This window comes from Strongylocentrotus purpuratus, unplaced genomic scaffold, assembly GCF_000002235.5.
Source record: "Strongylocentrotus purpuratus isolate Spur 01 unplaced genomic scaffold, Spur_5.0 spur5_scaffold_4, whole genome shotgun sequence".
Taxonomy (NCBI): domain Eukaryota; kingdom Metazoa; phylum Echinodermata; class Echinoidea; order Camarodonta; family Strongylocentrotidae; genus Strongylocentrotus; species Strongylocentrotus purpuratus.
Window position 1 is genome coordinate 19,460,114 of NW_022145610.1, and position 13,565 is coordinate 19,473,678.

The window sequence follows — 13,565 nt, forward strand, 5'->3', positions numbered from 1 at the left end:
TCTTTCCTCTCTTCCCTCTTTTTCTTTTTTCTCTTCTCTTTCCTTTCCTCTCCTTTTTTCCTTTCTTTTCCTTTCTTTCCTTTCTTTTCCTTTTCTTTCTTTCTTTTCTTTCCCTTTCCCTCTCTTTTTTCCCCTCCCCCTTTTCTTTGTTTTCCCGACGGCAGCGCAATTTCGCACCCCCCACACCCACCCCCCCCCCCTTTGGCGACGCCCCTGGCCGCAGTCAGCTCAAATTAAGCTAGTAGGGTCTACTCAGCTAGTTTAGTAGAGTCTAGGGCTAATTGGCCCTCCCCTGAGTAAAGGATAGGGCTTAGCCTTGCTATAGCCTAGGGGGCAACAAGTTGAGTGAAAAATAGGGTCTTGAGAACGGGTCATGGCAAGAGTTCCATATAGAGTCTAGTCCTAGTAGGCCTACTCCTAGATCTAGATCTCCCACCCCCCCCCCCCCCCCCCCCCCCCCCGCTGAAAAAAATTAACGACTGATAGAATCTACTTAGTTAGACTAGACCTATGTCTAGACTATGATAGAATTTTAAATTACTGGAAGTCCACCTGAGTCCGCGTTGCCCTAACCCTAACGCTAGGACAGAAATACTGGACGAAATAGCTTTAACATTAATGGATACAACATTAAATATTACATAACACATTGTGTTATTCTTCAAGTTCAACATCCAAAAAAATCAAATAAATTATTATCAAGTTCTTTTCTCATGTTTTAGTAGGGGGTATAAATATGGAACTCTTGTCTGGGTCAGAATTCGACCATCATGTCATGAATTGACCGCGCTTGTTGCGTGTGTACATGTATGTGTCTATGAGCGCCGCTCAGCGGCTATGTACAGCGCTCATGCATTGGCTGTTCTGGGCAAAAATCCGGCCCGCACTGTTCGGATGCCATATGGTTTGGGAACTGGGAGTTTGCCGCATAGCGGCAAGAGAGAAGGGGGGAAATAATTTTGTAACCCTTGAGAGCGGCAACCGGCCCGGCCTGGCCGAGCGGCCCTCATTAAAAAATTGGCTCTGAAAAAGGGGGTCTTTGTAGCGGCACATACCCGTGTCACCAATATATGCGAGTACATTGGGATTTATCAATCGAATCATGTATTTTGGAGGTGGAAAACTTTCAATTGACGTCAAAGAATTTGAAATTAGGTATTACATAAAGGTAATAATTGAGTTCAAACCCATATAAATTATCATTTGTTCATTTTGGGGGATTTTGTATCATATAGTAATGGGTGACATTCATGGATTTTGAATGCCAATATGCCAGGCGCGGTAAAAAAAAAAATTGTTGCCAATTTGAATGAAATGTAAAAATCCATGTCAAAATTATTAATTGTCACTGTGTGTCAAAATAGAATAGTCAAAGTGGATGATTGATATGATCAGTCTTGCTTCGATATTTAATATAATATCTTGTGCATCTTTCTGGTCTTAGCGGTAATTTTGACATTGGAATCATTGCAAGGTCAAACTTTTTTGTTTTGCATTGTTGTGGGTCAACCTAGATACACGCACCCGCTATTGCTTGCACCTACATGTACAAAGCATGAAGCTTAATTCCTATTCACTGTCGAAGCCTATGTAACGACCCCGGTCCCGGCTTGTACATTTCGATAGCAACCGCTCAAACAAATGCTTAACGCAGGGCAATCAAGTGCTGTTGGATTATATGCGAATGTGTACTGTGCGCGTGCGTGGCCACGCACTGCGCATTCCAACTTCGACAGCGAATATAGAACCATATGTCAAAAAATGCTGATTACAACGATTTACCCTAGACCTCTATAACAAAACAAATTTCTGTTTATTTGTGTTGTTGGCATAGGGTTCTGCGTTGAACTGCTCGCGAAACACCCAACGATGAACATGCAGTATCTGCAGAAACTTTGCATGCTTTTTGGGTTGTCAAAATAATTTTCCTGATTTTTTCATTGGATTGTAGACCATGCAAGACTGGATCTATGACAATTCCATTGAGAAACAAAAATAAGACAGGGAAATTAAGTTCTAGAGGAAGCTTTGTAGGTGCACCGCTATCGCAAGAGATAGCGGGTGCGTGTATCTACATTGTAGGGTCAAACAGTCTTTTTTAACACAATTTTTCTGACACAATATGAAAAATATGTACATGTTTTTATTTTCCTGCAGCAACTACTTGCCCAAGAAGACGAGCGATGTGAGGAGTCGCGGTTGCAGGGCTAGGGCTTTTTTTTTCAAGCATCAAGATCAAGGAAAGAGTCACTGGTAAGTTTCACTGGGTATTCAAAATTTTGTATCCAAGACCAATTCGAGAGATCGACAAGAGCTGTAAGATATTCTCCGATAGCGGCGCTATATTACTTTGGTTGTGCTGCCTACTTCCAGGACAGGCACGAGTGAATAGCTTTCCTATTGAAATCAGCCAAAATCATGATGCGTCATTATAACGAACGGTTCTAAAACGCTATCGAAAAGTGATTTAAACATTGATTTAAATCAGTTTAAATAAGTGTTTTTGTGAGTATGGGGTTCCGTTGCGGATGAAATGATCAAATTAGCCGGCAAAAATTGAATTCTGTAGGATTTCGGCGTAAAAGACCGGAAGTAGGTAGCACAACCTGAAGCTGGACCCGCTGAGCCAACAGCGCACGTCAACCAATCAGAAACAAGCATTTAATTCATTTAATTTAACGCCCTCTAGCGGCCAAATAGTTATTGTCAATCCCCCAATTTCATCATTCCCAATTAGGCCACTTGTGGTGATGGTGACATACACTAAAATAGATAATGGACCCCTTTTTGGAACTTGATACTTCCCTTACTGGAATGTAATCCCTTCTTCCATAGCGGTGTAACCCTACTAAATTTGATGAATACCATCTGTAGTTTTTCCTATTAAATGCTGTTATAATTCTTGGTTTATATAGGCCTTGTCTTCATTTTCTATTTTTCTCTAACCCTTTTAGACATGCTGACCAGAAGAAGACATTGTGGTGTTGGAAAACCCAACCCCCTTGAGGTAGCAGCACAATACACAGAGAAAGAAAAGGACCCTCCTCACTTCATTGTCAAGCTGTTTGAGAACAAAGGTAAGCAACATCATTTTTTAATTCATAATTAAGTTTCATGGGGCTGCTACAAGTTTAGGTCGTATACTGTCCAACAATATTTGATTGATGTCACAGCAGAAACATAACTTAACAACATAATTTGCATATTTTGCACATTCATTTCAACTCAAGTTCTTTTGTTTTATGCCTCCGACATGAAGTGGTGCCGGAGGCATTCTGTTTTTAGGTTATCCGTCTGTCCGTCCATATTTCTTCTTACCACGATAACATAAAGGGATGTACATGTATACCTGGTGTTCTAGAAGGCGCTGTTCGATGGCATGTTGTGCGCCGCCAATTTTATCCCGAAGATTGACCAGGCATATTTACATACATCATTTTTTTACTGTTTGGAACATGGCATTGTGTAAACACCGGTATGATCGAATAACATATATTGGTGTCAATGGCAACTCACACCGTCTGTCCGAGTACACATTGTCAAGATATTCTGACAAAATTAATTGTACTGATCAAATTGGCACTGTGATTTTTGGAAACATATAAATTCCTGCCATTTCCATCTCAACATAAAAGAAATAGAATGGTGAATCTGGCATAAGAAAATCAGACACACTTCCTGGATACTTTTTGTAATCCTTACTTCCTCAAACTCTACAATGTACAGAACCTGCAAACCCAACTCTTGGAGGGTGTCCAAAATGAAAACAGTGAGAAACAAAACAAATTGAGTTGAGCTGGACATCCTTATTTACTACATATAGAGTATATAGGGACAATGTCTAGATGTGCGCCTGAAAGTAAATTGCACGAAATAAATTGCAAATCAATATTTTGTTGAAGATGACTTTCAGCTGTGACGTCAACAATCAACTATCGTTGTTTAGAGGTACCATAATGTTGGTGTAATGATGTCTTACTGTAATTTTTCTTACAGGAAGAGGGATAGTGGCACAAAGAGACATCTCAAAAGGGGAGTTTTTGTTGGAGTACCCAGGCCAACTTATATCTGCCCAAGAAGGCAACCAACGTGAGGAGGAGGAATCATCTGGTTTTCGTTTTTTTTTTAAGCATCAAGGACAAAGCTACTGGTAAGTTTGCACGTTTTATTCCTATTAGGAGATTATGAAACGGGCACTGTCCATCCGTATGTGTACTACCTATTACTTTTGGATGGTTCGTCCTATCATTACCAAATTTGAATGGTAGATGCATTAGCTAGGGAGGCCTATACATTTTAGTGTGGTCAAAGGTCACTCAGACTTTGTGTACAAAATGTTAAATTTGTACATAAGATGTTAAATCTACATATTACTTTTGGATGGTTCATCCCATCCTCACTAAAGCTGGATTTGGGGGTCATGCGGTCAAAGGTCATAGGGCAATAAATAGCTTGTGGTCGTGTTATCTCAAGAACCGATTGACGGATTCTCACCAAACTTGGCCCATGTATGTACCTTAAGGGGCCAATGATGAACTAATTCGATTTTTGGGTTATGAGGTCAAAGGTCACAGGGCTCATTATATATGCAATAAGAGCTTGTGATCACGTTATGTAATTGGGCTTAATATGTAAATCGCGCAATAGTGGAGGCATCATTTTCGACTGCGCGCAGTCGAACATCCATCTAGTTGAATGACATACAATATTGTACACTTTTCTTTGGAATACAGTCTTGATGCAACTGATGAGTGTGCTTTTGGGGATAGACTCGGCCGCCTCGTGAATCATGGACAAGGGAGGGAGGAGAACGCCCGAATGAAGATACTAGATATGAAGTCACATCCACACATGTGGATAATTGCTACAAAGAACATATCTAAAGGGACCGAAGTTCTGTACAATTATGGAGTTCGAGAACTGCCGTGGAAGAAAAAGGTAAAATTAATTTTGATAAATTTAGAGTATGATGGAAATTACAAGATTATTATCAGATGTGATAAAAGTCAAATTTTACCTTTTCATGTTTTTGCTTGTAACCCATGATAGACAAAGCAATACAAGTCATGTATGTGAGATTCAATTCTTTACCTCTGTACATTACCCATAATACTAAAAATTGCCCCATGTGATATAGCTAAACTGATTACATTTTGGACAAGTTTCTACTCATTATTTGGCTTTATTCATCTAATTTCTAATTATTTTTCCCCTCAGCATTTCAGAGGACAAGTTCAAAGGGAAGAAGAAGAAGGAGAGACACAAGTCCACCAACAGGAAAGAGGGACTCTAGGACAACAACAAGAAGGAGAGATGCAGGTTCACCAGCAAGAAGGACAGACACAAGGACATGAACAAGAAAGAGGGACTCTAGGGCACCAACAAGGAGAAGACATACATGTCCACCAACAAGGAGAGACACAGGTCCACCAACAAGGAGAGACATAGGACCACCAACAAGAAAGAGGAACACAAATCCACCAACAAGAAGGAGAGACAGAGGGCCACCTACATGAAAGAGAGACTCTAGGACACCAACAAGAAGGAGAGATGGAGGTCCACCAACAAGAAGGAGAGACAGAGGGCCACCTACATGAAAGAGAGACTCTAGGACACCAACAAGGAGGAGAGATGGAGGTCCACCAACAAGAAGGAGAGACAGAGGGCCACCTACATGAAAGAGAGACTCTAGGACACCAACAAGGAGGAGAGATGGAGGTCCACCAACAAGAAGGAGAGACAGAGGGCCACCTACATGAAAGAGAGACTCTAGGACACCAACAAGGAGGAGAGATGGAGGTCCACCAACAAGAAGGAGAGACAGAGGGCCACCTACATGAAAGAGAGACTCTAGGACACCAACAAGGAGGAGAGATGGAGGTCCACCAACAAGAAGGAGAGACAGAGGGCCACCTACATGAAAGAGAGACTCTAGGACACCAACAAGAAGGAGAGATGGAGGTCCACCAACAAGAAGGAGAGACAGAGGGCCACCTACATGAAAGAGAGACTCTAGGACACCAACAAGGAGGAGAGATGGAGGTCCACCAACAAGAAGGAGAGACAGAGGGCCACCTACATGAAAGAGAGACTCTAGGACACCAACAAGGAGGAGAGATGGAGGTCCACCAACAAGAAGGAGAGACAGAGGGCCACCTACATGAAAGAGAGACTCTAGGACACCAACAAGGAGGAGAGATGGAGGTCCACCAACAAGAAGGAGAGACAGAGGGCCACCTACATGAAAGAGAAACTCTAGGACACCAACAAGAAGGAGAGATGGAGGTCCACCAACAAGAAGGAGAGACAGAGGGCCACCTACATGAAAGAGAGACTCTAGGACACCAACAAGAAGGAGAGATGGAGGTCCACCAACAAGAAGGAGAGACAGAGGGCCACCTACATGAAAGAGAGATTCTAGGACACCAACAAGAAGGAGAGATGGAGGTCCACCAACAAGAAGGAGAGACAGAGGGCCACCAGCAAGAAGGACAGACACAAGGACATGAACAAGAAAGAAGGACTCTAGGACACCAACAAGGAGAAGACATACATATATACCAACGAGGAAAGACACAGGTCCACCAACAAGAAGGAGAGACTCTAGGACACCAACAAGGAGGAGATACACATGTCCACCAAAAAGGAGTGACAGAGGACCACCAACAAGAAAGAGGAACACAAATCCATCAACAAGGAGAGACACAAGTCCACCAAAAAGGAGTGACAGAGGACCACCAACAAGAAAGAGGAACACAAATCCACCAACAAGGGGAGACACAAGTCCATCAACAAGAAAGAGAGACTCTAGGACACCAACAAGGAGGAGATACACATGTCCACCAACAAGGAGAGACACATGTCCACCAACAAGGAGGAGATACACATGTCCACCAGCAAGAAGGAGAGACAGAGGGCCACCAACATGAAAGAGAGACACAAGTCAACCAACAAGAGATAGGGACTCTAGGGCATCAACAAGAAAGAGGAACACAAATCCACCAGCACAGGGAGACACAACAAGAAAGAGGGACTCTAGGACACCAACAAGAAGGAGAGATGCAGATTAATCAGCAAGAAGGACAGACACAAGGACACGAACAAGAAAGAGGGACTATAGGACACCAACAAGGAGGAGACATACATTTCCACCAACAAGAAGGAGAGACACAGGTCCACCAACAAGAAAGAGGGACTCCAGGACTCCAACAAGGAGAGACACAAGGACACCAACCAGTCGAAGGAGAGTTCAAAGGATTAGAACAATCTGAGCATCCACAAAACTGTGTATCTCCATCAAGTTGTTCCTCAGATGAGGAAGAGCAGTACACACGCCCAAGAAGGTTCATCTACCCTAACCTATCTAAATCATCAAGTGAACTCCAAAATCATTTTGACAGTGATGAATCTGACCTTGATCCAACATATCGACCAGAGGAGGGTAGCAACGAGGAATACAGCAGTGATGATGAGGCAACTCTTGAGATTCATCCAAGAAATGTTCAAGTGCGCAAGAGACCATCTTCTGTTATATCTACACCAGATGAAAAACCTACAAAGATTTATAAACAGTGCCTTCCAGGATCATTTTCAGGGCCAGAATTGCCACATCAGAAAACCAATGATAATATGGAAACGACACACAAACACGAGGACAAGAAAACAAGGTACAAGAAGCCATCAAGGCCATGCCCTTTCTGCAACAAAGCTTGTGGTGAAAAGCTCTCGAGACACATTTGTTTGGTACATAAGGATAAGGAGCAGGTGAAATCTGCCATGCAGCTGCCAAAGCGGGAGAGAGACAAGGTGTTCTCAAAGTTCAGGAAGGAAGGCATATACCAAGTAAATAGAGAACGTATGAAAGATGACAACCCCATTTATGAAAGAGAAAAGTTACCAAAATCAGGGAATGATGACAACCTTAAAATGTGCAGTAACTGCAAGGGCTTTTACAGCTCACATTTCTTCTGGCATCACAGGAAAGTTTGCCAAGGTGATATATGCACTCCATCTGAAGGAGTACCAGTAAACCTCATGGAAGGGAAAGATCCAGTGTATCAAAAACACCCAGACTTTGTCACTGACATACTTAGTAGATTCCAGAATGATGACGTTGGGAATACGTGTAGAACGGACAAAGTGATAGTTAATGTTGGACATCGACTGTGGACTAAACACAGATCCAAAAAAGACAAGAAACTTGAAGTAAGAAAATCAGTTATGGCTGATATGAGAAGACTTGCCACCTTATACACTGAGTTTAAGAAGAAACACGAGGTTCATGGGACTGCAGATCTCACAATGGGACATGCTGGAGACATGTTCAGTAGAGAGCACTTCGAATCTTTGACAGAGGCAATCCAGACGCTCACTTATGATGAAACTGAAGGCAAACTAAAGCCAGGACTGAAACTCTGCTTGTACTTTGTGCTGAAAAAAGCTAGCAAAATCACTAAAGCTAGTTTTCTTGTATCCAGGCTAGATGAAGATGCATCTGAGATTGACAAGTTCGTAGAGATTCTTGACTTGAACCAGAATTTGATTTTTGGGGATGCACACTACGAAATCCAAAAGAATCGCCAAGTGCGTTTGAGGAAGCCTGCAGAGCTCCCGCTTGAGGCTGACATTGAAGCATTGAAGACATACACTCAAAAGAAAGTCACAGAAATCATCTCTGATGAGTTCCTGGTTTGGGATTCTCACACATTTGTAGAGTTACGAGATCTGACTTGCTCGCGATTGACATTGTGGAATGCAAGGCGTGGTGGAGAACCCAGCAGGCTTACAACCGAAGAATGGAGAGATGCAGAAGAGGGTGTATGGATGCAGAAAGACAAGATTCATGAAGTTAAAAATCCAGCCCATCAGGAACTTTTATCTCAGCTCAAGATATGCTACCAGACTGGGAAGGGCACTAATCGCTTGGTTCCAGTCCTGTTCCCAAGAGACACTGTGAAACCTGTGCAACTTCTATGTGATCAGGAAATCCGGCATACAGCAGGAATAAGACCTGATAATAAGTACATATTCGCTTGTACTCAAATGTCTCATGACCATGTTGGAGGGTGGCATGCTCTAAAGAATGTCTCAGACAACATCAGCCTTTCGTCCAACGTTACGGTGAATGCCACCAAGAACAGGCACAGAGTGTCTACAATTTACGCATCCCTCGACTTGCCTGATGCTGACTTGGAACTATTTTACCGGCATATGGGACACTCCTCTACAATCAATCAAACAATCTACCAGACCCCACTTGCCATCCAAGAAATCACCCGAGTAGGGAGTCATCTCCATCATATAGATATAGGAGGTAGGTAAACATTTATACAAATTTTGCATTGGTTCAATGTACCATATTATATGTACAGCAAATTTATGATTATCTCGAGTTCAGATTTATAACAGCGAGGCAGTAGTAATAGAAATAAGAGCTGATATAATTTTGAATTGGGATAGCATATAGGATAATAACATCGAGCAACAAAACAACCAGTAAATGATACACCCAATTGTACATTTATATGAAAACAATTGCAAAATATTGATGGAAAAAACTTGCACCATTTCATATTCCCAAATCTGAAGCAAACCTAACGCAGAAAACAAAAATGTTCATCAAGTGATATTTACTATTTATTTATTTCATAAACTCTTTGTGTTTGGTATATATTTATTTTGTATTTGTTTGATTGCACTATTACAAATTTGTTAATTTGTTTATGCTCTCTCTCTCTTATATTGACTGTTGTTATATCGTGTATGCAAATTATTGATGTTCGCATTTTATATGTCTTTCCCTTCCCATAGGAATGAGGGCACGCAAAGAATCTGAAGCGTCTGATGACGATGGCTGCTCAAGTGCACCAGCGACCTCAAAGGATGGCTGCTCTACAGCACGGGTGAACTCTAAACATGACGACTCAACTCTAACGGTGACCTCTGAGGATGGCAGCTCAACTACACCAGCGACCTCAAAGGATGGCTGCTCTACAGCACGGGTGAACTCTGAGCATGGCAACTCAACTCTAACAGTGACCTCTGAGGATGGCAGCTCAACTACACCAGCGACCTCAAAGGATGGCTGCTCTACTGCAACATTGACCTCTGGGGATAGGTCTTCAGGTAATATGAAAGCGAAGTGTTTTTTTTTTTGCACATTGTTGCTTTGATATTAAACAGGGAGTTGTTCCCATTAACTCTGCAGTTCAACTATCACATGTGCTGAATTCATAGTTGTATTGTATTGTTGAGAATCATAGGCATGAGTTCAAAACTTGGTTCTTGTAGAATGAATCAGTTCATAAAGGTTTCAGCATATGATACAATGGAGATTCATGAAGAAAAAAAAAAGTAGTAGATTCATGCATTTATATGACAAATATTGGTGTAAAACTAATTGGATCTGCTCAGGAACGCAACACTGTATGGGAAAAGTTTATAGCTGACCATAATGAGAAGTTTTCCCAGCAACCATTGTAAATACTGAAAGATTGTGTGATATGGATACAATTTGAATCTAGCAACTGCGAGAGTAATGGTAAAGGTGTATTTGGCCTAGACATTTAAAAGTTGGAGGGACACATGGGCTCTAACTACCTGTGCGCATGCATACAGCTTGTTGATTGATTTATTCCATATTTTTTAGCCCATGTGAGCAGAATGCTCAAGTGAGATTTTGCCATCCGTTTTGTTTGAAGGGGGTATACTGGAATCAGCGTGCAGTCGGTTGGGCGGTCGCGCGGTCGGTCGAATCTTGTGTCGTGAACTACTTCCTCAGTTTTTGAACAATTCTAGTGAAATTTGGCACAAATGTTTGCCTTGGGGTGTTGATGAGCAGACACACTATAGGCCCCTGAGCAAATTTACAAACTTTTTTTTCCCCCTTGGGGCACTATGGGGAGGTTGCGAAATTCAGGTGAGCATCTAGTCTACTGGGCTCTTTTTGAGTATTTTTTATTTTATTTTTGCCACATCATATGAGATGGGGATTTGAGGTTTGCAAAACATTAATCACCCTGTTTAAATTACAGTATCTTTTGCCCATAAATAAATTGGTACATGTAGGTGTCCCGATGCTGTGGTTATGTTTCATGAGATAAAGCAAATTCAGGGGAGGGTAGTCATGCAAGCTGCAACCGGAGTGTTGTGCGTTTTAAAGTATTTTTCTTCTTTTCAAACATCTTTCATAGATGTAGGCACAACATGTGACAAACTGTGAAACATGTCTGAAGCGTAGAAGTATATAAGGCTTATATGTTATGTCATTACAGCCCGAAGGTACAACCGCTGGTCAAAGCAGGGAAGCAAGCAGTGCAAGCAGTATTTCTCTGCAGCAATCAAACAAGGGGAACCATTACCAGGTAAGCTTCTTTGTGTTTATGTTTAAGTGCATCTTTAGGCAAAGGGTTGAGAAAAGTTGTAATTTTGTTGTCATTTTAAAGGGCAGGAAACTGGTATAGCATGTATTAGAAGTGTGCATATAATTTATATAAAAATCAGAATATTGTGTTCCAAGAAACTAAGTTCCAGGGATCCCCAGCTTTCAGTTTTGGTAGCTTCCATTTACTAGTTTCAAGGTCTAGTCATTATTATACCCCTGCCAAACGAAGTATATAGGAATCAGCGTGTTGGCAGAAGTTGATGACAGTGGCAGAAAGTGCATTGCCATGGTAATGGCATATTATGACAAACAAAGGGGGGGGGGGGATCTTGCGTCGCGAACTACTCCTTCAGTTTTGAACAATTACGTGATAACTCAAGTATGACTTGATGGAATATCATCAAACTTTGAGTAGGACTTGGCAATTAATAAATTTGATTTTGAGTGACACTGCAATAGCTGGGGGGGGGGGGGGGGGGGGGGGTTATTTCCCCATCCATCAGATGTTCTTCGTTTACGCGATAATTTGAGTATGACTTGATTGATGTCATTAAACTTGGTGAGACGGTCATGTAGGACATGACAAGTAACTCAGGACTCATTTGATTTCCCCACCCCCATCTCGGACCTCGGCCATATATCAATGTGTGGCATGTGTGTATACATGGATTATTTGTTTTACAAAAATGCATAGTCAAATTTATTGTTATTCCTATTTGATTATGCACATATGCAACTTTTTTTCCAGGAGTTCTACTTTTTTTCTTCAGTTTCCAGCATTTATGGAGAAAGTGCACTTAATTGACATTAATTGGCTTTTCATGTACTCTGAAAGATAGCTTAGTCAAATTAATAATAAGTATTGAAATTTCATATGAGTTGATAGTGCAAATATGCAAATTTGTTCAATATAATGCAGTGCGTGAGAGGGCAGAGGCATACCAGTCGACTAGTTCCTATTTAATAACCTAAGATAGTATCGATGATGACAAAGGATTTAGAATGTATTGTTCTTATTTCATACCCAGGGAGGAAGGCCTGCACCACTTTCCTGCAAAGACATCAAATCACCATGGAATGGCAGGCGGTAAGAAATAAGGTGATGAACGAAAGGAATAAAGCAAAGAAAAACTTTGATGACAGAGAGAGGAGCTTCCTAAACTAATAATATTAGTTGGGTCAGATCATATGGTCTGATTAACATCTTTTGTTGCCTTTTTTGGCACAATACATGTACCTTCACCTGTATATTCCAGTAGGTATGTGGCTTCTAAATGAATATTCATGAAAGAGCTTGCACAAGGACTCATCCTCGTTTTGTTTCAGTGTCAAGCCTGGTCCTTTATCTGCACATGCGCAACCTGTAACTTGCTCTAATTTGTGATAGAGCTGAATTGATGAAAGTCTAATATGGTGGGCAAAGAGGTCAGTTGAAACATTGGTGTAATGATGATTAATGAGCCTGAATGAAGTTAGTTTATTTCGGTTTTCCCTGCCATTGACTTAGTGTATGTATTAAAGAAAGTGCTAAATGGTTATATAGTGGACATTTTGTAACCTGGATGTATGCAAGTTAAATGAATATTAAAGGTAATACAAAGTTTTGGGAATATTTCACTAGGGTCGGAGAATAACGTTTAAATTTTCATTATCATTGTAAAACCTTGTGTACGAAAAACCGCCTCTGAATAAATTGGGCTCTAAAACGCTTTGGATTTCGAGATATTCTAATATGAAATTTATCGGTGCTCCCGATAAATTTCAAATAGCGCCTACGGTCATATAACGGTAGCTGCGACCATGAAAATCTCGGAATATGCAGTTCTGATATTAGGTTTCCAAAAGAATAGTCAAGAAACATTGCTTTAAAGCTAAAGTAATATCAATCCGGAGAGGGCGCTATACAACATAAAGAGTTTATTATCTACAATTTCATCACTTTAGACTCGATTACAACAGCGACAACGATCATTGTGTTTTGTTGGATCGTATATATGCTTCCAATATGTACATTTGAACAAAATTCATGACCCCATACCAAAACTTTGTATTACCTTTAAATTTAATTCAGGATCAAATGAAGATGACATGTATCTAATTAATGATGTAATGATGAATACTGCTTTCAGTGCATGATGAAGGTTTGGACATTAGAAATGATTGGTTGCACACTGTACAGTGA

The 13,565-nt window shown here is 41.1% G+C and overlaps 1 protein-coding gene and 1 pseudogene across 1 annotated transcript; both read left to right on the forward strand.

Annotated features, from left to right (window-relative positions):
- The first annotated feature begins 2,262 nt into the window (after positions 1-2,262).
- Positions 2,263-5,543, forward strand: LOC115929219 (annotated as a pseudogene).
- Positions 5,544-6,381: 838 nt separating this feature from the next.
- LOC115929179 lies at positions 6,382-13,064 on the forward strand. The gene is made up of 4 exons (XM_030997629.1): positions 6,382-9,313; positions 9,811-10,125; positions 11,274-11,363; positions 12,412-13,064. Exons 1-4 carry the CDS (start codon positions 6,442-6,444, stop codon positions 12,546-12,548), a joined length of 3,414 nt encoding a protein of 1,137 aa, XP_030853489.1. The 5' UTR covers positions 6,382-6,441; the 3' UTR covers positions 12,549-13,064.
- The last annotated feature ends 501 nt before the right edge of the window (positions 13,065-13,565 follow it).